The following is a 24,824-nucleotide window of genomic DNA, read 5'->3' as shown; positions in this document are numbered from 1 at the left end:
GACTTGATGGTTTCCATCCTCCCATTTTGACACTTGCCCTTTTAGCAAGCCAGAGATGGATTTCCTCAGAACAGCTCCAGTGCAGCTGTTCTCTGCAGCCCACCTGGAGCCTGGTGTGCTGCTGGTGCTCTTTCTGGGAAGGTGCATCCCACAGAGCAGCAGCAGAGCCAGCTTTACATACAAACTCTAGGGAACTATTTCAGCAAGCCTAGCAGAAGAGTGACCTGGGCTGGCTTTACTCTAACCTGAAAGATTATCAGATATGCTTCAGGAAAGTTACTCATACCAGCTTAGAGACCAGCTTCTTAAGCTCTTGTACTTTTCTGTTTCATCCACTGCAGAAATTTCCATTCTAGGTCAGGTGTGGGGTTTTTATTTTTTAGTTTTCTAGTTCAATGTCTGTGTGTGTTGTTAATGGTTCCAGTATTTGATACACAAAGTGCAGAATCAGAAACTGAACAAAATCACATGTTTTATGGAAAGGAAAATCCTCAGGGGAGGAGCAGCCACAGTTCATGATTAATTTCTAAAGCATGCATGCACGCCATGTATCAGGGAAGGAGGTGAGCTGGTTGCTTTATTCTTTATGCTGCTCTATCCTCAGAAGAAACATTTGTAGCTGGTAAGATTTACAGATATAGGATCCAAAAATCTGATTTCTGCCAACAAAAAGAGACCCAGACTTGAGCTGCCTTGCAGATTCTGTCAGATGATGTCAAAGTGAAAAAAGGTATCTCCATCCTGACTAGGATTTTTCACTGTCTCTTGCCATCAAGTAGACTACAGAGGCTGCTCCTTGCTTTGACTGCTGACAGATGTTCTGACTAACGAAAAAAAGAAGATACTAGAGTGTGGTTTATAAGAGTAGCTTCTACCTTCAGAGCTTCCAGGGAGTTATAAAGGAGAGTGTGATGAAGTAATCCTCCATTTCCCATGTAAGAACTAGGGCAGAATGGAGAGAGGATCTGGTTTGGTGACTTGTGCACTTTCCTGGTGGCTGAGCTCCATGTCCAGCTCCCAGCTTTCCCATGGGCTTCTGAGGTGTTGCACCAGTGAGTCAGGCAGCACAGCAGCTGGCAGGGCAGACTCTGGGTCCTGACTTGCTCTCTAGCTAACAGAACCTGGCTTTTCCAAGGGTGGTGCAGAGTTGGGCCTTAACATGTGCAGCTCCCCAGAGGTGCTTAGAAGACTAGGCTTCATGAAATTAATTTTTTTAGCATCTTGGTGGTTCTGTAGTTACTTCCACATCCATTTAGCAAAGAATGAACAGAGATGGTGAGCGTTGGAGCAATAGGGAAATGGTAGATAACAGAAGCACGAGGATCCTAGGGCAGTCAGCAAGTGAGTGACTGAGCTGTGAATAAAGCTCTGTCCTCCTTGATCTAATCCACAGACATCATACCTGTCTCCTGGCTGCCCTGGCTCTTCCCTGCTCTTGACCAAAGTCTTCAGATCGTCCTGTGGGCTGGGAGACCATTGTTGCCTTCGGGAGCTGAGTGTTCTGTCTCTCTCCTTTTTCTTTTTTTTTCAACTTAGGTTTGTGTGCAGTCCCTCATTCCCTCTGCCCAAATCTCTTCCTCTGAAGCAGTCACCAGTGTGTGGAGCCTGCCCCACACCCATCACCTGCCAAACCACGGCCTTTACCTGCGTCTTCCGGTGTTTCCCGTGCGACCCGTCCTGCGGGAGCGCCTCCTGGGCCACCCCAGACTTCACGCAGCGCTCAGTGGCTCCAATGGTGAAGATGACAAGGTCCAAGACTTTCCAGGCATATCTGCCTTCGTGCCACAGGACCTACAGCTGCATTCACTGCAGGGCTCATCTTGCCAACCACGATGAGCTCATTTCCAAGGTAGGTGCATGACCTCACCCGCAGGTGCTGGGCGGATGCGGAAGGGCAGGTGAGCTGCTGTGGAAGTGCCTGGACTTAACCAGTGTTGCAGTTTTTGCGTGGAAAATGGGCTCTCAGCTCAAGGGATCTATTTTTGAGCTGCCATTCTTGTTTTAATTGAACTTGAAAACAGTGGTAGGGGGCAGATTTCCAAATTTGGGCCTCTGGAGTGTTTACAGGTGGTCTTTCTCTTCCCATGATTCAGCCTCCTCCCTCATTTCCAGCTGCAATGCTGCAGTAGCTGATGGCCAGGACTGCATAAATTACCTTCCTGGTACTTCTTGTTCATGTACGTGCTTGTCAGCATAGTAGAAGGGTTGTTTCATGATCATGATTTGGAGGCAAAGTGTCTGGAGATGTTCTCTCTGTTAAACTCTGAGCTCTACCAAGTGACTATACTAAAGCCCCTCCTTATAAGAGGGAAGATTCTCTTATGCTTCCACCACAACGTAAGGCAGCTTTCTGAAAACCGATGAGTTGTTGATCAAATCTTTGTATTTTTTCCAGTCCAGTAGCAAGACACTTTGCAATGAAAAAACGGGGGATGGATGGTATGATGTGCTCTGAGCTGGGGAGGGTGGAATAATTCTGTCCTGTTTTCTGATCACAAGGGTAAGGGTCTTAAGGATAAGCTAAATTAAAATCTTTCAGAGCTAATAAGTTGGGGCCTTTGATGCAGAGGGAGCAGGCCAGTAAGAGGATCTCTTTCTGAAGTGTGAAAACAAAACTTTCTCAGAGTGTGTATTGGAGCCTGTCATGCCTGGCTGGTCAGGCATCAGGTTTCCAGGTTTTGGCTGCCTTGGCAGACAACTGTTCCATAAAGTTTATTCAGCTTATAAAATATATGTTCAGAGAAAGCAGGGAGACCATAAGGTTTATTAGCTGAGATGAGGGGAAATGGGGCTGTGAGCTCTGTGTGTGTGTGTGCACAGCTTAAACCAGTTCAGCTTCTTGGAGAAGCCTTGAGAGAGAGGCCAGGATCACAAGGGATAGAGGTGCTCAGTGTGTAGTGAAAGTGTGTGGTGCTTCTCACCTTCCTATTTACATGGAAAATGTGTCACCTTGGACAAAGAGCATCTGTCCTTACAGGGTCGGCATCTTAGCAGCTGTGGAGGTCCTTTGGGATTATCTGTGTTGGGTGCTCAGACCTGTCTTCTTCCATTGGAGGCTGCCTCCTTCCTTTTTCTCTTGGTTGTTGCATGAATCAAGTTGATGTGTACCTCTGTGATGTGTCCTTGCCAAACAATTGAATTTAAGTATTCTGGTATGAGTAATGCTGATTGCAGACTGCCACAGTTTTGGTTTTACCAGTTTCTGAATGGACAGGTTTCCTTTTGGGCTGTCACCTGTGAGTTGTTCTGGGCCTCAGGAGTTCCTCTTCTTTTGGTACAATTTCAGTGGTTCTTAGCAGTGCAAAGCCTCAAGCTTTGAAAAAGGAGAAGGTTGTATATTTCCTCAACAGAAAAAAGTTCTGAAATGTAAATGTCATCAGCAGTCTGTGCCCAGGTCTGGATGGGAAATACATTCAGCCTCTTGGATTAGCTGTGTGACTTCAGGCTCTTGTGCTCAGCTGAGGTATCTGTGAAGTGGGGCAGTCACTGCCCTGCCTTTTCATGAGGAGAGATGTTACTAGCTAGATTTTGCGTTGGGACATAGAAGATGCTTTATTGGATAAAGAAGAAGGCTTGTTTTACTTACTGCTTTTATGGTAGATTAGAGTTTGTGCTCTGCTTTTTGTTTTGTTTTGTTTTGTTTGACATAGCTGGTCCCCAGCCAGGGAAAACACAAGGCTTTGCACGCCCAGGGCTTTCACCTTTGACACTTCCTTCCCCTCCTTCTTCCATGTCCGTGCTGTTTCTGCTCCACTGTGCAATGCTGCCAGCTTGGCAGGTAAGTGGCTCCCAGCAGGGCACTGCCAGTGCTGCAGGCTGCTTGGAATTTGAGCTTCTAAGGTGTTGAGGCATGCAGAAACTGCCCAGGAATGCTGAGTGCTAAAATATGGACACGGGAGGGAAGGTATGAAAGCACAATGTGAGAACATGAGCATTGAATCGCAACAGGATTCAGTACAGTGAGCTGCAGTGCTTGCACCTGCTCCTTCTAAAATTCATTGTAGGCTGTGGTGTAAATTTGTAGTAGTGTTGGGACTCCATTGCTGGTGGAGCACTAGTGGGTCGTGCCACTTGATTGCAAGGGGTTTGGGTTTCTAGGTTTTATTTCTCAGAATTATAAACCTTAATAAGATATGTTATTTGTATAATTGGAAACCTTATTAAAAGTAATGGTGCAGTGATAATTTGTACAACTGGCTATTAAACTGAGAACAGAAGGGCAGTCCCTGCCTCAAGGGGCTTCCAATATGTGTAGAAACTTTCCCAGCCAAATGTAGTCATCTTCTTATCTGTTTGAGTTATGTTTTGACCATCTCCCTGCAGCCTACTGCAGTTCTTTCATCACAGCCTCAGATTAGCATCTGAGAATCAGGCAGTGCAATTGCTGTGCTTGTTTTCCATAGGAAAATGTGGCAAACAGAAGGAAGAAACAAGCACCATGAGGACTGAAAAGGGAGTGGGAGATTCTGTCAAGCCGGAGTGTTTCTCAGTCTGCAGTCTATCCCATCTTGAACCTGACTATGTCACTTTAATGAAAACAGCCCAAATGACACCATCTTTGGAAACGTTCCCCAGAAAACAGGCTTTTATGTAACAGCAGGGTGTTGGTGATTTGGCTTGATGAAATTAGTTTCTCTGTTCCTTTTGCCCCAAGTTGTGCAGAGACCACATGAGGGCTGTGCTGCTTTGCATGCCATGAGCTTTTAGCTCCTTTGGATACATACAAATTGCAGCACTGGCTCATGCTGTTGTCTATCTTTGGAAACGTTCCCCAGAAAACAGGCTTTTATGTAACAGCAGGGTGTTGGTGATTTGGCTTGATGAAATTAGTTTCTCTGTTCCTTTTGCCCCAAGTTGTGCAGAGACCACATGAGGGCTGTGCTGCTTTGCATGCCATGAGCTTTTAGCTCCTTTGGATACATACAAATTGCAGCACTGGCTCATGCTGTTGTCTGAAACACAAGCTGGAGCTGAGTCCGTGTATTGTTCTGTGTCAGTCCATACTTTTATTTCCTCTTCATCTCCAAGTTTCCCCTCTCAGCCCTTCAGCATCAGTGTTAACTGAATTCAAAGTGTTTTGCCAGTACTAGATATCCAAAACTCTTTGACAAATAAGCCTTGGCGAGGCAGTTCTTGCTTTCTTTTCTACTTCAGGAAACCTTGTGCATTAAAATGGGTTGAAGGTTTCTCAATTGCTATTTAAAGAAAATAATCGATGCTGAGGCTTTTAAGAGAATTTGAAGCTGTTACATGAAGCCAGTTACCAAAAGCTTGCTTGGCCTTTTATCTTCTCCAGCCAGAGGGAGAAAGTGGTTTAGTGTGTCTGATTTGTAATAAGATCTAAAGTGTGGGTTGGATTGTCTGGCCAAGAAAGATCTTACTGACTTAGGAAATATAAGGTGATCAGATAGATTGGGTGGAGTGAGTAACTAGTTTTCCTTTGTATGCTCCTTTGGTGTCTGAGTTAGCATGAGTAGAGGTTCTTGTTCCCTCGCAGCAAAGCATCCTTTAAAAATCCATGCCAAATTTAGTATGTGCTCTTGTTTCATTGCTTTTTCCAATGCCTAAGTGGGCTGAGACTTTGGGAACTCAACCTCGCCCTTCAACAGATTCCTGTCTGACCTTGAGTAAGTCACTTAATGTCTTTGTTCCTCCTTTCTCTACCTGTTCAATTGAAATGCTGCTGTTTTGTCCAGTCTGCCTGGAAGATAAAGCTTTGGAGCAGGCACTGTCTGCTCTTATGATTTAGTACAGAGTGTCCTCATCCACTTTGGCTTTACTGTAAAAACAAAAATACCATGCCAGGTGACTGGAGTCAAAAAGCATATTTCAGTGCCTTTCAATTGCCAAAAAATAAGTGAAAGTTGTTTGTTACATTTCTTTATCCCAGGCACAACATCCCATGGTTTTTAGAATGTTTAAGAAAAATATACTATAATCTATGTTGGCAAAACCTCTCCAGGAAGGAGGTAGAGGGGCTTTTCTTGAGGAATGTGCCTTCCACATCATTTTCTCGTGGGGCTTGGGGAAATAGCTAACAATAGCAGACATTGAACAGTATAAATAGCATATTTTTTCTCTCTCAAAGTGGTAGATGGGATGCTGGTTTCTACCTACTCTGTGCTATTCCAACTCTTTGTCAGCCTTTTCTGTTTTGAATTCATGTGTATCCAGTAGAAAAGGATGGGAACAGGAGCAGAAGGATACAGGCCAAACAGGGCTGTGTTAGTGTCTTAGTTGCTGACTCCTTTTTTTGCCATGGGAACAGTAATTCACCAGAAATGCCCCTGATTATGGAAATATGTAGGGAATGTCTTGTGGGCATCCTGCAGTTTCTTTTTTTCATGAATTACTGGGATCCAACTGCTGAACATTATGCAGTGATGTATCCTCTGGAGTTAGCCTAAGGCTTGCTGAGGAAGTTTAATGTTTTCCTTTGATGTCTGCACGGGGACCATTTCTGAACATGAATGTGAAATCATTCAACACAAAGGGCTGCAGCTCCTCCAGCACAGGGAATTTAGAAAAAAAAATAGAGAACTTGTGTGTGCCTGACTTTGTCATTTGGGGTTGGATGGTTAGCTAGGGAATGCTTAGAAGCTCTTTGTTTCTGCCTTCTTTGACAGGAGTTGCAAGGTTTATAAGCAAACCTTGCTCCCAGTCATTGTGGCCGAGCAGCTTCCCTGGCTAACAGACTTCTGGAGCCTGAGCTTGTTGGTACAACAGCCTTAGTGAGCTCTGTGGCACACTCAAGACAGCAAACTTTGCTCCATGTTGCAACTGAGGGATCTTAAAAGGATTTGAAACTTTGGTGCTGGCTTTCAAAGAAGTTGTGGATGAATTTGGCTACTTTGAAGCATTTGGTGTACCCTGTATAGGTGAAGTAATTATCTATTGTTGGGCTGTTTGATTTATGTGGTGTGTGTTCTTTATTTTTTTCTTTGAGTGTGTGAGCAAGGGTGTGTGTCATGTTCTTAGTGCTTTTCTTCTCATGAACCAGCTGATATTTTTAGGTCAGTTTGCCTTGCAGACATGAAGTTGTTTGCTGGGTGGTAGAAGCATGCACACAAGCTAAAACAATAATCCTAAAGTTACAATGTGGTTGTTTCAAAACTTTAATCTAATGGGAAAAGAGAGAGGCATTTAGTATGTCTCCAATACCAGTCAAGTGAAAATCCTGCATTTCCATCAAAGGAAAAACTGTGTGTTGGGTGAGGCAAGTATTCCCTTTTCATGGGTAAAGTCCTTACTGGTTTTATGTGGGATTTCTTCTTGCTTTAAAAGTAGATCTTGTTTCTTCCCAAAGATGAATTTAAGTTCTCAGCTTCAAGGTAATGAACTCTTAATGGCAGGAGGAGCTATCACATCTGACCTTCTCCAAAGCATGGGCCAGTGGATTTCATCATGCTTGCAGCATGTCTTTCAGAAAAATCATTTATTCTTGATTTGAAGACTTCAGGAGGGAAAATTCACTGCTCCCCTTGGTAATTTTTTTCCAGCAGTTAATCAACCTTACTATTAAAAAATTGAGACTTTGAATTTGTCTGGCTTGTGTTTCCTGTCATTGGCCATTATTTTATTTCTCTTTCTAATGAAATAGGCCTGTAGTACCTATTATTTCTCCCTGTATCAGGTTGTGTTATACAGTAACCCAGGTTGCTCTTCATCACTTACTTGATAGGCTAAACAAATTCAATTTTCTCATACTGCAATGTTACTTTTTCCATTTCTGTGTAATTTTTGTGGTTTCCTGCTACATCTTTAGTGTTTCGACATCTTTTTAGAAATGGAAACAGCGCTGGTCTCATTGTTACATCTCAGACTCAGCAATAACAACTTTGCAGCGTACACATTTCATAACTGTATTAGTCTTACTGCCTCAGCACCACACAGTAAGCTTCTGTTCCTGAATTTGCTCTTCATGCACCAGGTTTATCAGTTTTATGCACATTTCTAGAATCTGTCTAGTATGTTTTGCATCCTGCTTTTCAGCTCTTGTTCCCTAATGAATTGTCACTTTTAGATATTATTCAGAGCTTGCTTTTAATTGCAAGTTGAGTTCAAGCTGTAAGTGTTGAACAGCAAAGCAGTTCTTTGAGAAGGAGCCTTTTCCCTCAGCATTTTGACCAGGAGATTGAGCATTGATGAGGCAGAGATGAAGTCTTACAGTCCAGATCATCCCCAAGACCTCTACCAGACAGGTTGGTGTTGCTGTCCTTGCGGTTGCTGGCCTGGACTGCAGCAGGTCTGGGAGGCTGACACTTGAGTACCTCTCATCAGCTCTGAGCAGCTTTTATTTCAGAGGGGATAAACAAACAAAAACGTCCTTTGCAGGAAAAAGTCAGAATATGAAATCTGAGCTGTGTAATGAGTGTTTAATACCTGTTCCATGGTACAGCTGCCTAAATTAGATCTTTCTGTCCTGTATAATTGCTTCCTCTGGGGCTTACCCCACAAGTCACTATGCTCCCTGAGTTCCTACTGTCCCTGATGGGATCTGAAGACAGTCAGGATCAGGCCTCTTACTTCATCAGGATGTGGTTGTTTAATAGAAAAAGCCCAAGGTAGTTTGTACCTCCTTGTATAATTGTGTTTATACAGCAGTTAATTGCGTTGTGATTTTAAAATATTCTTTTCCAAAAAAGAAGGAAAAAGGTAATAATTCAAAAAGGTTTAGAATTCCTTGTCAAGGAGGAGGGACAGGGTAAAAATGGATTTTTTCTAATCCATCACTTTCTTTATGGAAATAACTCTCCTTCATCTGCTGCTTCCTCTGCCATAGAATTGATGGCCTGGGCATAAAATATTGTTCCCATTTATTATCCAGGGAACTGCCAGGGGCAAAGGACAGTGAATCATCAGGGTTTTTGCTGCAACTGCTGCAAATCCTGAACAACTGGAGCGTGGAGTTGATCAGGTCTGAGCCTCCCTGGGGTCAATGGGTGTTTCACTTGTTGGCCCTTGCAGCTGGAAGAGGAGGAAAAGCCAGCAGGCTCGATGCCTTGCTGATGAGATTAACTGCCCAATGAGCTTCTATGCAGGTGTGTACTTCTAATTGGTTTCTCCTTGTAAGAAGGAGCCCAGGAAAAACACTGGTGAGTCTCACAACTCTTAGATATTTGGTTTAATCTGTGATTTAGTCACATACACATGTGGGGGGACCACACATGGGGGGCTTTACTCCCAAAGAGGCAGTGTGTGAAAGCCTGTGACTTCTCAGGAGGAGTCCCTTGTGATAATTTCTATTGCAGCCTTATTTTATAGTAGCAGGAAATGCTATCAGAGAGCTCCACATCTGTGGTGGAGGAGCTGTTATGTCTGCCAACAAGAAGCAGTCTGGCGTCTCCTGGAAAGGGGCCTCAGCATCTGTCTGTCAGAGGTGTTTGACCTGACAGTTTTTCTCAGCCAGCAGAACGGAAACGGGCAAGAATTAAAGCTCCAGCACACAAGGAAACTCCACCCAGAGTCCCCACTTCTTCAAATACTCTGTGTGTTTGAGTGCAAATCACAACTACCACAATAAGTAGTAGTAATGAAGACAGAAACTAAAACTGTCTTTACCTAAAAACTGGAATTTAAATATTTCCAGTGATCTCCCTCCTTTCACCGGCAATTGCCATGGAAGGTATGAGTTAAAATCAGTTTAAGCTGAGCTGCTCATGGAGTATCTCAGGTATGAACACCTTGATTCCAGCCCAGCTCTGAGAGGAGAGGCAGGGGAGGAATGCAGGCATGGGTACACATCTTCCGCTTTTAATTTGGAAGAGGCTGAGCCTGTCCTGCACTGCAGTGTGGCTGAGAGACCTCAGTGTCTGGGCACCTGTCTTCTGGTGCATACATTTTTGTTCTATTTCTATAAAAGGCATATCTACAGTAATAAAATGAATTTCAGTACTACTTTTATAGGAGACATGAACATTCAGAATTTATGCAACAGATTGAAGAAAGGTAACTTCATCAGAAGTATCACAGCAGTAGTGTGCATATGGTGGCTTCATGTCACTGCAGGGCATCTTATCCAGAGATAGAGAAGAGCTCCTGCCCTGAAAGGATCTGCTTTTGCTGAAAAGCAAGTCTGCTCTTATTGTCAGCATTGATGCTGTTGTGAGCTTAGTGGCTGCATTAATGGAATCAGTGTTCCACTGATACATGGGCAGTTGCTATTATGCTGCTAATTAAATAACTTGTTGCATTAGCAGTTTCCATCTTCCATCCCAGTTCTGTCTTGTTTATCTCTGAAACCCATAGAGTAGCAATAATTAATGTGGAAAAAAAGGGCTTTGCCCTCCCCCTCTGCCACTCCTTTTTAAAATTACTTGATTGTTAGATGGTTTGGGCTGGCAGGAACCTGCAGGGAGACAGCAGCACTGAAAAATGAGGGAAAAACCTCACAGCTGCTGCCGTAGCAAAGGGAGATTCACCAGAATAAAATGCGTTTTTTGCCTCTCTGTATCCAGAAAAACACCAGTGGGCTTTGTCTTAATCTTCTGTTGTTTGTCACAGTAAACAGCAAAGTGTTTCTCTCCATATTGCCCCTCTACATACCAGAATGTAAAGGCTTGTCTTCATGGATGTCACTGGTGACTTAAGTGCCAGAGATGGCAAACTCATCTCAACTTCCTGCAGATCTGGGAATGAAGCTGTGGAGGTGGAGGATCAGGGTTAACCAGCAGTACTGCCCCAGACCCAGCAGGAACACATGGAAGGTGTGGATTTTGATTTCCTTCTTGAAGCCTTGATCTGAAGTGAGGGCACATGGCAGCCATCCCTGCTCACAGAAGCTGTGCTGCCCTTGTCCCAGGGTGTGCCCAGTGCTGTGTTCATGCAGGACAGATTTTTCCTTTGGCAGAGGGAAGCTGAACAGGAGAGGAAGGGAGTGGTCACTCCCTGGTGCAGTGCCTGTGCTCCCTGCTCTCATGGTGCTGCAGGCCTCTTATTCACATCTATTTCCTTTTGCTTGGGCTGCAGACAAGAGGGGGGATCTGTCTGCTGCAGTGTTTACTTTAAAAGCAATTACTTTTGATACTGCCATCTGCTTTCTTTCCCACAGTGTTTCCATGCTTTGTTATCTTCAAGTCAAATTTTGAAGCACAACGGCAACAACTAGAGGCCATCAGAATCACAAGAGAAGTCCCAAAATATTTTGAAGCTTGACAGCAGTCATACATTTGGTGTATTTCTAATTTCCCTACAGTTGTTCACGCCTTTAGCATTCACATTTTGAAATTTCACTTTGAAGTCTGTAGGCTATAAAACGCATATAAAAATAAGTTAAGAGCGAGTCCAGTAGCCCAGGGCTTTAGTGAGGAGGCTGGATAGCCCAGGGCTCATGATAACACGATGAGACTCAACAGCCCTGCATCTGAACTGAGTCAGAGCCTGGAGGGGAGCCTGCCAGGCATGCTGGAGAGAGAAGCGCACTTTGCAGCTACTTTCTGAATTTTGATGTGTTTTACAGAGCTGTGCTCAGTTTGTAGCTTAGCAGAGCAGTGACTTAAATAGGTCTTAGAAATCTCTGCACTCCAGGAAAACGAAAACCGTCTTGTTTTAGAATCGTATGATCATAGAATGCCAGGTTGGAAGGGACTTCAAGAATCATCTGGTCCAACCTTTTTAGGTGCTGCTATAGTTTATATGAGGTGACTCAGCACCCTGTCAAGCTGAGACTTAAAACTGTCCCATGTGGGGGAATTTACCACTTCCTTTGGGAGACTATTCCAAGGTTTGATTTTCCTCACGGTGAAAAATTTAGGTAATTTGTGTTTAGGTTATTTGTGTTCCTAAATAACTGTTCTTCATCGATGGCAGAGCTTCAGAAGAGATCTCTTCTACAACTGAAATGTAACATTTCACTTTGAAAGAAATCTCTTGCTCTCCCCCCTGGTGATAATGGACAGTCGTACTGACACATTAATTATTATCTGGGTGTTTGCTCCTGGATCCTGGCCCATTTAGATGACTTTGTCCAGCCTATCTGCCTGGGAGCAACACAGCCCCATTGGAGCATTGGTGTCACCTTCATGTTGTGCTGACGTGTGTCCGAGAACCGCTCCAGCGGGCAGGACAGAGCAGTGTTCCATGGCTGGGATCCCATGGGATCTCTACAGTCCCACTGGGTTTCTGTCCTCCTGAGCAGCTCTGATGTTCTGGAGAAAACACTGCAGAGTGTGCACTGAGTCAGTGGGCTGGACTTGATCATCTCAGAGGCCTTTTCCAGCCTCAATGATTCTGTGAGTGTCCTCTTGCAGTTCATGATACTTTTTCCTTACTGGTTTAGGATGTCTTGTGAACAGTGCTGGTTTTTCTCAGTTTAAGCTCCTAGAAACAGGAAAAGATGGGAGAATCTCACACAAAAAAATAAAATCCAGGCACCCCTGTTTTAAGTTCTTCTTAAAAAAAAAAAAAAACAAGCCCAAAAACAACAACTGCCTGAATTCCTGAATTTGGAGCCAAGCCTGAGTATTTTAAGATCAGGAAGGGGGAGGCTGGCATGTGGCACTGGAACACTTGGAGTTCAGGGCATAGAGTCAGTGATGTAGAATCTGCATGAGCACTAAAGTGGTGGGATGAGGAGGTCTGGAGGTGGCTTCAGCTGGTGGTGACAGCCAACTTCTTTCAGCTTCTTTGGAACGTCTGCTCTTCAGGCTCTTCTGCTTGTGGCACAGGGGATAGAGGACTTAGACCCAGCTCTTTCAGTGTTGCTTCTGCAATATGAAGCATTTCCAAGGAGTGAGCAGCACACAAGGCAGGAATTGATGCAAAAGCAGGACAAAGCAGAAGCATGAGGTTCTTCAGCCACTGATAATTTGCTCTGTTAAATTCACCTTGTCCCTGGCAGTGTCATCATGTGGCCTTTTCTGAGCAGTAGAGAATTGATTTGATGGGAGGCAGAGGTGATGCCAGCAGGATGGCCTGCCTGATATTTTTGTGGGTGTGTGTTCAGACCTTTTGCAGGGTCTGGCTGCAGCCTCTTCCCACTCTTCTGTGCAGTGAAAGCACTGAGTTAGTCCCTGTTGGGACAAAAGCCTCTTAGGATAAACACAGCTCACCCCTGCTTGCGTCAGGTGTGGAGGGAGTGACCTGCTGCTGCTGGGAAGCAGAATTTAAAAATTGTAATAACATCTCCCATCAGAATAAAAAAAATACGTACTAATATGTCATCTTTCCAGTCTGTGCACCTTCCTTCTTGCAGACTGCATAACCTGAGACACAGACATGGTGCAAACCTGCTTGGATGTGGCTGTTCCTGGGAGGACACACGTCAGACTTGTAGCATAATCACACAGCAACGTGAACTGCTGGGGAATAAGGCTGTGCTGAATTAATCGAATTACTTCAGAGATGAGTTTGGTCCACTAATTCCATATTGACTTTGGGCTTTAAATAGCATTAAGGACCCATGTTAAAACTCAATTAAAACTCAGGAATGCAGTTTGAACAGGGTAAGGTCACATCTGTGCATGAGGTGGAATAATGTAACGGATTCCCTTGACATGGGTCTGTATCTCACATAATCAGAGCCAAACTGAATCTCAATTTAATCTGATCATTTGCTGTCCCTTCTGTGAGGAAGAACAAGGTGGAATTAATGAACCCCGAGAAGGTCTCTCTAGTCTGTGCAGATACAGGGACCTGGTACTTAAACGTGTGCTCCCTCGGGAAATATTTGGCTAGGATGCAAGAAGATGGTTGAAATGGCTTGTGTTGTCTAGGGCAGCCCCCAGAATCTGCAGCAGGTGTTTCTGTATTTAAATTATTTAACTTCAATGGAAAGAAACTTTCCTTCCATTGAATAGTGACTCACAGGTAACCTCCTCTTACAGTCATCATGCACCTAGTGCAGTTACCAACCATAGAGGTTTCTCTAAACACGTTGCAGAACATACCTTTTCAATCAAACCATTATTTCCATAAATAATAGGTCTTGGAAGGCACCGTTGAGATAGAGCTTTCCATGCCATGTTGGTTGCTAGGTGGGATAGCAGCTGATAGGAATTGGAAGTAAGTCCTAGATTCATGTGAGGAGAGCACATTGTACACAAGCTCCTGTGCACTCCAGTTGGGCTGAGACTTCAAGGTCTCCTCTTCCTATTCAAATTATGTTTTATGAGAACATCTCATACTTAGGTGTTTAAAGGTTAAATCAGCATCAAGAATGGATAAATCCTACAGGCAATGTTTTGCAAATGACTAGTAACTTAAAAGTTGTACGTGTAGGTGGGAACTCAGTGATAAGAGAATTATCTCTGAACAGATCACTGGATGAATTTTTCTCCCACAGACTTCAGTGCCTCTTAAACCCAGGAGTTAGTAATACTGTTCCTCTTACTCACTGGATTGCTCTTTCCTACTGGGGGTGTCATAAGCACAGAAAACATCCCTTTTTGAGGAGTCCTCATAGCTGTGGTCATTTGCCTCTCCTGGTGCTACCATGTCACATTGCCTAGGACATGCTGACTGCTGGGCCCTCTGTTCCTGTTTGCATCCTTGCAGTGAGAATTCTGTGTAGCTTTCAAGAGCATAGCCTGGAGGGGCACACTCTGTTCCTTTCTCCCTGTCTACCTCTTTGGGACCAGTTGCCTTTTCATTTTTGTTTTATTGGTTTCTTAAAAAGCTGCCAGCTGGATATAGGTAAGTGGGGGTTTTCTCTGCTGCAGTCTGCAGAGAACAAGCAGCAGTATGTAGCCATTTAATCCTGGCAACTGCTTCCTATTTTTCCAGATTATTCCAGCCAGCTCTTTTTGTGTTTAGCCTATTGTCAGATGCCGTCACAAAGACTTGGGGTATTAAATCCTATCATCTGTTCAGCCTGTGGAACAGCTGAGTGGGCTGTGCAGTGAATGAGAAGCTGTAGGTACTGCAGAGAAGGGGTATGGTGTGTAGGCGTGTTTGGAGCACATTTAGAATTCATGCCTTTCCCTGGCTGTACTGACTGAATGTAAAAATTTCCTTCCATCTCTCCAGTCACCAGTAATGGGAATGTGCAAATGTGGAGGTCTGATGGCAGAGGGAATGTGAAACAGGCTGGAGTGATGCATGTGGCTGTGGCTGTCTGCATGCTGGTGCTCCAGAGAAGGAGGGCTCTGAGGGCATAATGCCTCTTGCTTAGAGCAAACAGAACGGTAGATTCAGCACTTCAGACTGAGGCCAGAATATAACACATGGACTAAACCAAAATGACAGCTCCCAAGGTCATGAGTATTGAATATATAAGGATTCAGCTTTGAGTTTTGCAGGCTGAGTCCATCTCTAGCAAGCAGAACATGTCTGCCACAAAGGAGCTGGCACTTCTTAGATGCTGGCTGCATGTCATGCTTCCTTCTGCAGCAGAGCTGGTTTAACAGCGTCTGTGAAACCCAAACTCCCTGTCCTGCAGACTGTCTCTCACTAGAGCTGCAGTTCTGCACCATGGTTCTTTGCCAGCAAATTTAGTTTGAGAACTTCCTACTCTGAATGACTTGACTGCCTCCATACTGTGATTATTAAGTATTCTGTGTGATTGTCCTTTAAACTGGATCCATGATACAGCACAAGGTAAAAAAAGCTATTTCCCTCAGTCCCACCTACCCTGTGCCAAGTATTTGTTTTTAAAAATAATGATTTCACAGATCTAATTTGGAGTTGGCACAGCTGAGGGGGCCATAATCAGTGTCTGTAAATTAGGTGACAGGAACTTCTTAAACCAGAGCAGCTGCCAAAGGCATCTTAACATGGAGCTTCTGCTGTAACAAGAGACAGCTTGGCAGGCCAGGATCTGCAGCCAAGTAGCTGACTCCAGGCTTGTGGTTTCCCACCTGGGCACTCAAATCAGCACTCCTTAGGCCCTGCAGCTTTTAGGTGCCTCCATGCTGAGTGGAGCACCCAGGAGCTGGAAAGGTCTTTGAATGTGAGTTGTCAGGAGGAACAAGCTGCTGTGCATTGCACATCTCAGAAGTGAGTGTTGTTTTTAGAGGGCTCAGGCAGGATGGGGAGGGACAGTTTTGTTGCTGGCATATACAGATGTGTTTCCAGCCAGACATTGAGTGTTAGCAGTGCAGAGAAAAATATGTGCTTGGTCTTTCAGTGGGAAACAGCAACAACAAAAAAATCCTTTTTCATTTATTTCAGCTGGGAAGTGGTGCCAGGAGCTGTTGTTTTAGAGAATAAGAACTCTGGTTTTATAACTGTACATGTGAGATACCCCTTTGAATGTGTATCAAGAAAATCTACATAGAAAAAATGCATAGTATAGAAAGTAGGTCTTACTACTGTCACTGTTCAGTGGAAACCAAGTGTGTTGTGGAAATCTTCGAGTGTTTCTTAAAAAAACCCAAACAGAACAGAAACAAACATCTATTTGTGTACAAATGTACCTATTCCTTCTGATTTCATAGCACCCTTTACAGCATGTGCCAGTTTTCCTGGAGTGCCAGAAGAGAAGGAACATCTCCAGAAAATGCTGAGGTTACAACACCCAGAAAAAACCTGCCTGTGCTACCTTTATAAAGATAGTCAGCTTAGCCTGGCAGAGAGCAAATGCACTGGTGAACTTGGGGTGGTTGCCAGACTTCTCTTGCTTCTTTTTATATGATTTACCAAATCCTTAGCTAGCTGGAGGGTGGATATTAAGACAGGCAGCAGCATTGAGAGCTGAGCAGTGGAATGTTGAAAAGTTCTGCTTGGGCAGGAGGTAATTATTGTGATTTTTTTTTGCAGTGACTGCCTTTGGATACCCTAAACCACTGGCTTGAGCTGGTAGGAAGGGCACCTCTGAAAGGATGCTACTGTCCCCTGGGAGTGGGCTGGAATAATGTCCAGTGAGCCCTGAGCACAAAGCTAATGGGTTTGGTTTTGTTGTTTATTAAAGACAGGCTTTTGTGCAGCAGTAACGGAAAATCCTATTTCTGTACCAATAAAAACTTTGCTCCCATGGTTGTTGTTATTGGCAAGCTTAGTCACTTTGGTGTTTATGGAAAAGTATTTACTGGGAAGGACTGGATGGTGAGCAAGCTTCATCTGCTTTCATTTTGCTTTGATGGCACACAAGTTGCTGTGGGACCAAGTTCATCCTTGAACCCCACCCACAGCCCATCCTTCCAGGCTGGCATCCTTCTTCTGCAGCCTGGGCTGCCAGTGCCCTGCTGTTTGCTGTAGCAAGGTGGAACATTGCCTGGGCCTGGCTTGGGCTCTCCTTTCTGCCCTGGGGGCATCAGCTTTGTGTTGGTTCCTGCTTTACCACACAGGATGCTGAAACAATGCACTGTGTGTTCTGCAGCAGTCAGGCTAGACCTAGTTGGCATGTGGGGTATCAGCCAGCTGACAATAACAATTATAAAAGAACTTGAGTGCTGCAGAAGGATTAAAAGAAGCTTCTCTAATAAATGCAATTACACAAACATGCTTGAGCCATGTGTCCTATTTAATTCCTGCCCAAGAAGAGAGGCATTCCTCAGGGCACTGCTTTTGTCTGCGTGAAAGAGATATCCAAGTGCCTCAGGCATCCTATCTCTGAATCCAGAGTGGCTCTTCTGTACCCTGGGTGGCAAGTAAAACCGGGCTTCAGAGTCCTTTTGAGAACATTTACTTCTTTAGGACTGAGTCATTTTTTTTGCCAGGCAGTGACTTGCTAGCTGGCAGGCCCCTGCTGCCATCTAGACCCCCCAAGCAGCTTTCACTGCTGGCTGTGGCTCTGCCTGCACACCCCTTGGTGTTCTGTGTGCCCCTGCTCCGTGGTGAGGAGCCTTTTGCCTACATTCATGCAGTTGTGGAGCTCTCAGTGGGCCTTTGCTGCTTCTGGAGAGTACCTTGATGCCATGAAGGGCAGCAGGCTAAGCACTGTGACAGGCTGTACTTGTTCTCTTGTCAGGGTGATTTTAAATCACACCTTTAATATGTTTTTTTCCACTCCTGCTAGTCAGTGAATTTCCCATCTCTGCCTTTCACATGAGCAGGATTCATGATGGAGAGAACATCCTAAAGGCTGTTCCAGAGCTGCTTGCTATTACTCCAGGCAGCACCCAGGATGTACTTGCTGGAGCTAATGGGTTGGTACCCAAGCTCTGGTAATCAGGACTGTTAGCTGGGAACACACAGCAGCCCCCCAGAGGCAGCTGATGAATGTAGACATTTGTGGGTGTAATAAAATGGGGTCCAGACCCATCCACAGGATTGCTGCTGCTTGGGCACAGCTTTGACTTTGCTTCTCCATGAAGAAGAGTTTGGGCAGGCATAGGGGTGCATCTGTAGGGCTGGGGACAACCTGAGAAGAGCAGGGACTCCCCAGAGATGGCTTTATGTGATGTGAGCAGAGCACCTTTGTGCTGCTCCAAGGTCAGATTGCTCTTAACTTAATAAATGACCGGTGTTAGTGGGCCAGAGAGGTAAAACCTCTTGGTGTTTCTCTTTTATCTCAAAACTCCATGTTCTTCCTTTTAAGGGTATTTAGTGTGAAATCATTGTTCCTTTGTGGAAGCTGAGTTTTTAAGAAAACTATTAAATATTCCAAGGCTCCTGGTAAGGTGCAAGGTAAAGGATTAAATGGTCCAGAAAAGCTGCTCTTTGACTTTCCCAGCTCCTTGCCCCTCAGTGCATACATTCCCTGAGGTATCTCATAAGGTAACTTGCGTGCAGACACCAACTGTTCTCTTGCTTATAAGCACCAAATGTTTAATTCAGTGTGTGCTTGTCAAAGTACATTAAAAATGCAGGTAGCACTTGCTGTGTGTGAGCCAGCTCTTGTAAGTGAAGCACTGTCACAGGATAGTGTTACAGACTTGACACAAATGGAGCCTGCTGGCTCATGGAAGTGTCCTGACTACCTGGAATGTCCTGCCAGGTTGGCATTGCCCTTCTGTCTTCTAAGCACTGCCTTTTCATGGTGATGCTTTAAGCTCCTGAGGAAGTGTGGGGCAGAGAGGATGTGCCATAACTGGTGATTATCTGGTGTGATGTTGCTGCTGTGTGGTTCTCTCTTGGCCACATTCATCTCTCTCCAGTTATATCTCATCCCATATTTAGATCCAGTCCTGAAGATCTCCCTGACATCACTGGGAATATGAAGCCTTGCAGAAACCTCAGCAAGGTTCAGAGCTTTGGTAGAATCACTGGAATAGAGACTGTATTTGAGTGCACAGCACCTTGCACAAATAGGTCCCAATCTCTCAGTTTGGTTCAGCATCCATCTGTGCAGTTTTCTTAAGGGGAATTCATGTGCCATCTGTGAGCACCTTGTTTTTAGAAAGGAGATTCAAATCAATATTTGGCAGCAAGGCTGCATTAGGTAAGGTTGAGGCAATAGTGTGAAATTCAGAAACAGAACTGAAAGGCTGAAAACAGACATTGCTGGGGTATAAGAGAGAAAACAGCTTCGCTCTTGAAAAGTACATTGGGCTTGTACAGCACTGGGAATGCTGGGAACATCAGATGAAGTTCCCAGTGGGCTGCCAGTATGTCTTGTGAAATGGGCAGGGATTAGGACTGGAGGCAGCTGCTCCCTGCCCATCTGCAGGACAAGACCTGTTGTTCCTCATTGCTCACCTGCCCCTGACGTTTCACTTTGTGCTCTTCCTGTCTCGAAAGCTGTAACGATGTGTGTGTCTTGGGCCCTGGCTACCAGTTGCTATAACTACCATTAATGCAGTCGTTGAGGACAGGTCCTGGTTTAGCCTTTTTTTATCAACCAGCCAACTGAATTGTGTTTTCTTGCCTTTCAGTCCTTTCAAGGAAGCCAAGGACGAGCATACCTCTTCAATTCAGTGTGAGTATAATGTCATACGTGTCACCTCTGCATCTCTTGGGGTAGATTTCAGAAAACCCTCATAAGGAAGAAAACAAAAACATGTTCTTCCTTTAGAAAACCTCTGCCTGAACCTTGGGAGTGTGCTGAAAGTGGTTGGAGAAAGGCAGAAAACAGCACTGATTCATATTTGATTTTTTTTCCTTGAGGTTTCATATAAGCTGCTAGGAAAAGGTGGGATTTTCATCATCAGATTGAGAAATAAGCGCTAAGGATGAGTCATTCTCACAGAATTTAATTGGACCAAAGAGTCAAAATTTTGTAAATGTGGCAAATAAAAAATATCTAAATATGAACTTTTTAGAGAGAACATGAAAAGGAAGTATAATTTTCCCAATAACTGAAAATAGTTTTGGTGAGATCACTGCTGGGATGTCTTTCGGAATTGCTGATTTCAGTTACATTTTTCACATTTCCATGTGGGGAAGTGAAAGTACCATTTTATCAATTTGAAAATTAGATCTTTCTCAAATGCATAATTAGTTCATAATCTTCTGGTCAAAGCTTTATATAATTTTTAGTTGGAGAAAAATTCTTTTACCTTTTCATTCCATTTGAGAATTCACAGGAGAACTTTGTTCTGGGCACAGCTGTGATACTCAGTGTCCTGAACCTCCTGCTTAAGTCTTCAAATACTGCAGTAAAATTGCTGTCAGCTTCCTTGTAGCATTTTTGATGTGGAAAGACACACTAATAGGGAGCATCTCTCCTTTTTCCCCAGAGTTAATGTGGGTTGTGGCCCTGCAGAGGAGCGGGTGTTATTAACAGGATTACATGCGGTTGCAGATATTTACTGTGAAAACTGCAAAACCACACTGGGTTGGAAATATGTGAGTATCAGTATCATTTGTTTCTGCTATGGACATCTTTGCTCCAGCCCTTTCTGAAGGTGTGTGCGTGGGTAACGTGGTCTTGTGGAAAAACCTTTAACTCAGGAACAAGAAGTGGGGGTTCTGTTGGGTAACCACAACTTTTTTCCTTCCTGCATTTCCATTTTCCCTTTTTCCCTCCTGTCTTGTGTTCATCCATTCAGAGCATGAGCTTTTGTGGCTAATGTATTTTTTTTTACTAAGAATATACACTGTGGGCCTGGTTCCCTTAGTGATACTTAACACAAATAAGGATAACTTCAGTCAGTCTTTGGGGTTCATATTGTCTTTTTTTCTCCAGACAATATCAGAATAATAGAATGATTGATCTATTGTTAATCCTGTGTCCTTCCCACTGGAAATCCTGTTGAACATGAATTTATCTGTTTGCTGTCTCTCTTCCTCTTCATAAATTCAATTACCTTCAAATAAAGACTTAAGCTACATCCTAATTTCTGCTTCAGGAGGTACACAGTGTACTTGTTTTTTAAACCATTTTGACCAGTGTCTAAACAAAACATTGTATCTGTGGCCTCAGGACAGAAATATTCTTTAATAAATCAGTCGAAAGGCTATAAAAAGTAAAGCATCAAAAATTGATGCAGTAGGAATTCATGCAGAAATACAGCATGAATCTTACAAATGGAGGACACTAAAGTACATAAGTTGAGTTTATTGTAAAACAAAATACAGAATTTCCTAAAAGTAGCAGTAAGCCCAGGACTCTCCAGCAATGGAATTACATTATTTTAGATTCATTCTGTTCATGCAGACAGCACACCTGAGCAGAGCTGAACCTCTTTGAGGATGCAGCCTCAATAATGGGAGTCCCTGCTGGTTTGGGCATCCTTTAGACTTCCCTGCTTCTCCAGCTCTGCCATGTTGAAGCACCATGTGTTTCTGTAGCTACAGCCACAGAAGTCTGTGTGGAGTGGGTCCTTCCCATCCCTCAGTGCCCATTCTCTCCATTTCCACAGGAAATTTGCCATCATCTGTCTTGTCCCTGATGGTAGTAGTGCTTTTACAGCACATTTCATCAAAGGACCTCTGCATTCTTAACAAACATTAATAGATTCTCAGGCCACCCTACAGAGAGGTGGATTTTATCACCAGTGGTTCCTAAAGTGTCATTCAAGGAGCAGTTGCCACTGGCCTACAGAAGGCTGCACTTTTACATGGTGCTGATGGTTCCTTTTTCCAGTCTGTAAAAGCAGCTAGAAGCAGGATTTAAGATTCTTCCAACATATTTTTCCTGAAAGCAAACAGAAGGACCTGCAGTTTGACTGTTTTACTCTGTAGACAAGGCTAATTGTTCCAGCATTGCTGGCTCTGACCTGTAACTGCGACGTTACCAACAGATACCATCTTGATCTCCTTTCTCCTCCCTTTTTTTAGGAACACGCTTTTGAAAGCAGCCAGAAGTATAAAGAAGGCAAATACATCATTGAACTAGCTCACATGATCAAGGATAATGGCTGGGATTGAATGGAAAGAGCCCAGCCCTACCAGCGTGTAAGAAAATGCCATCCAACCGAACATTATATCCAAGAGTGAGAGAGTGACTGAACGCTTGGTTCCATGCATTTAGAGGCTCTGCAATTTGGGAGCATCTTCACACCCTTCTCCATCTTTATTGGTGACTGGCCTCTAAATTTCTGTCTCTCTGTCTCTTTGCTTTGTATCTGTTTGTGAGTTGACCCTGGCTGCTTCTCTCTCTGTTCTGGCGTTGGCTCAGAGAATGCACCGAATGCCCGACAGCCATTCCATGGTGACGAGTGTTTTAAGTACAAACTGAAGCTCAGTGGTGGCATCTTTACCAGAAGGTCTCGGTGCGGGAGGAAGACCCGAGTTTTGGGCAGGAGAAGGTGATAGGGGGTGGGGAGTGGGCCCGAAGGGAAGTCATCAGAAGTCGAAACTGTACTGCTCCTCTTAAGTCCTGGTTAACCAAGGCTTGAAACTATCTACTTGTCTAAATGGACAGAAAAATACCTCATGGCTGCGTTCTCTCCGAATCGTAAAACCACTGCTCCATTGGTGGAGCTTCAGGCTAAGCTGGCTGAGCACAAGTCGTAACCAGTTCCCCCTGCAAGCTAATTGCAAATCTGTGTGTTGTTTGCCATTTATGAACTTGTTGTCTGGGGGGAGGGAGGACCTGAAGGCTGGAGAGATTCCCTGCCTCTCCTTTTTCTCGCTGTTTCAGGGTAGGTAGGCCAAACATCCCAACAGAGCACAGCTGTGGGAGCATCCTCACAGCTGGAGAAACCAAATCCTGACTCTTGAGCCCTTTAGAGAGGAAGAGAAATCTGCTTAAGGCACAATGGGACTGAAGCTGCAGAAGATATGATGGGGGGGGGGGAAAAGGGCTGTGATAGGCAAGAAAGAGGAGATTATGTAGAAGAGGATGGGGACAAACTTAGTAACACAGGGTACCCCTTGATTTCCTGGCCTCCACTGAGCATCCTTGGGGGTCTTTTACCAATCCTTCATAAGTGTGAGTAGGAAAATGCTGTTACACAATCTTTTTCTTGAATCCCAGGCCCCAGCCAACAGCTCTGCCCTTGGAGCCTGGCAGAGGAATGGTGTGAGAGTGTGGAGAGGAGGGAGCCAAGAAGCCTGGTGATTGTAGCAGTATTGCACAGGTGGATATTTCAAGCTATGAGGTATCCTCCCCAAAACCTTTCCCCCCTTTTCCCACGCCCAGAAGCCTGTTGCAGGCACGGGAAGAATGGGAAAGAAAAAAACCAAGCTAAACATCTTTCCCCTATCCCTGAAATTGTCTATGCCTTGGAGTTTAAAAGGGAGGGGTAGATGTGAACATCATAACTACAAGGGGCAAGTCCTTCCCATTTTAATTTTTTCATTTTAATGAGTGTGGACCTTCCCGAGGGGGTTGGTGAGGAGGGGGCATCATGTGAGAGTGGAGCTGCATTAGACATAAATGACAATGTGAAGTTTGCTCTGCAACAGTCCAGCCAGTATCTGGTGCATAACTCAAGACTATTTAACTAACTTAGTTTTATCTCTCTGAGTGAATTTTCTTTTTGTTTGTGGAATTCTTTCAAGTAGGTTAATCCACTGGGGGAAATTGTTCTTAATCCAGAAGGAAAGAGTATTGTGCAGGGGATTGTAACTCCTTATGAAACTGAAGCTTTGGAGCTGTAAGCTGTTGCTGCTTGTCCCACCTCATGATGCTCTTGGTGAGCTGTGGGAATCAGGACACAGTGCTGGTGGTGAGAAGGTAATTAGCTGTTAAATGAAGGGGATGTGAGCAAAGTTGCTACTTACAGGTCAGGGGGGACCTTACGTGTTGGGTTCTTGTGCTGAAACCCAAACCTGATGGCTCACCTAAGCACAGGCTGTCCTTTCTGTTCAAACACACTATTCTTTACAACCTGGAGAGACAAGTGAGATGGACTCTGGCCACAGCTCCTGCAGTGAGTGGAGCTGGCTCAGTTTGTGGCTGCCCTGTTGGGAGGTGGCCTCTGCCTTTGCGTTTTCTTCTGTGGCTGCCTAACAGTTATTCAGCTTCTGTTTCTGATCACCTCTGCTTCCATCATCCATATTCCCTTCAGTGATAAAAATCTAGTAGAAAGAAAAAACTCCACAGTCCCCACTGTCCTGTGACTTTGGCACTGACCTGGTCCCATCTTCCTGTCCTTTGGTTAGTGATCCATGGCAATTTATTGGCTAGTGGGAAGCAATCTAGGTTCTTTTAAAAGTTCTTCAGTCTCCCCAGATATGGGGCCTGGTGGGAGCTGAAAGAAGGAAGGGATAACCCCAAATCATTAATGTGAGATTGAGAAAAAGAGCACACAGAGGCTCATGGTTTGATGTTGGTATTTAGAGTGATTGCCTATAAAGAAGTGATATGAAAGGTCAGCCTGTCTAGAGGACTGCTCTGAGAAGCAAGAACAGTTATTACAGAGAGCTCCCAGATATAAATGTTTTTATCCAAGTATTTGGGACAAGAAAGGACAATGATCCATCAGGTCAGGCTGTTTTTAACTGTTCACAAGGGTTATGCTTTTAATGGCAACCAGTTTAAGCTTGACTATGACAAGATCTTAATCTAGTTTTAATTGGTTTTGTCCCATCAGCACCCACAGATTCACACTTGCTGAGAACCTGGCCCCGAGCCCTGATAGGAAAAAAATGTGTGCCTGTGAACATCCCCAACACCC

The 24,824-nt window shown here is 44.3% G+C and overlaps 1 protein-coding gene across 1 annotated transcript; it reads left to right on the top strand.

The window, feature by feature from the left end:
* Window positions 1–1,669: 1,669 nt before the first annotated feature.
* Window positions 1,670–22,972, top strand: YPEL2 (yippee-like 2 (Drosophila)). The gene is made up of 4 exons (XM_010009067.1): window positions 1,670–1,849; window positions 19,692–19,735; window positions 20,496–20,604; window positions 22,039–22,972. The coding sequence occupies exons 1-4, from the start codon at window positions 1,733–1,735 to the stop codon at window positions 22,126–22,128; spliced, it is 360 nt and encodes a 119-aa protein (XP_010007369.1). The 5' UTR covers window positions 1,670–1,732; the 3' UTR covers window positions 22,129–22,972.
* The last annotated feature ends 1,852 nt before the right edge of the window (window positions 22,973–24,824 follow it).

The sequence above is a fragment of the Chaetura pelagica genome, unplaced genomic scaffold, assembly GCF_000747805.2.
Source record: "Chaetura pelagica isolate M959 unplaced genomic scaffold, ChaPel_1.0 scaffold72, whole genome shotgun sequence".
Lineage (NCBI taxonomy): Eukaryota > Metazoa > Chordata > Aves > Apodiformes > Apodidae > Chaetura > Chaetura pelagica.
The sequence above is the reverse complement of the archived record's forward strand: the minus strand, read 5'-3'. Positions and strand labels throughout refer to the sequence as shown.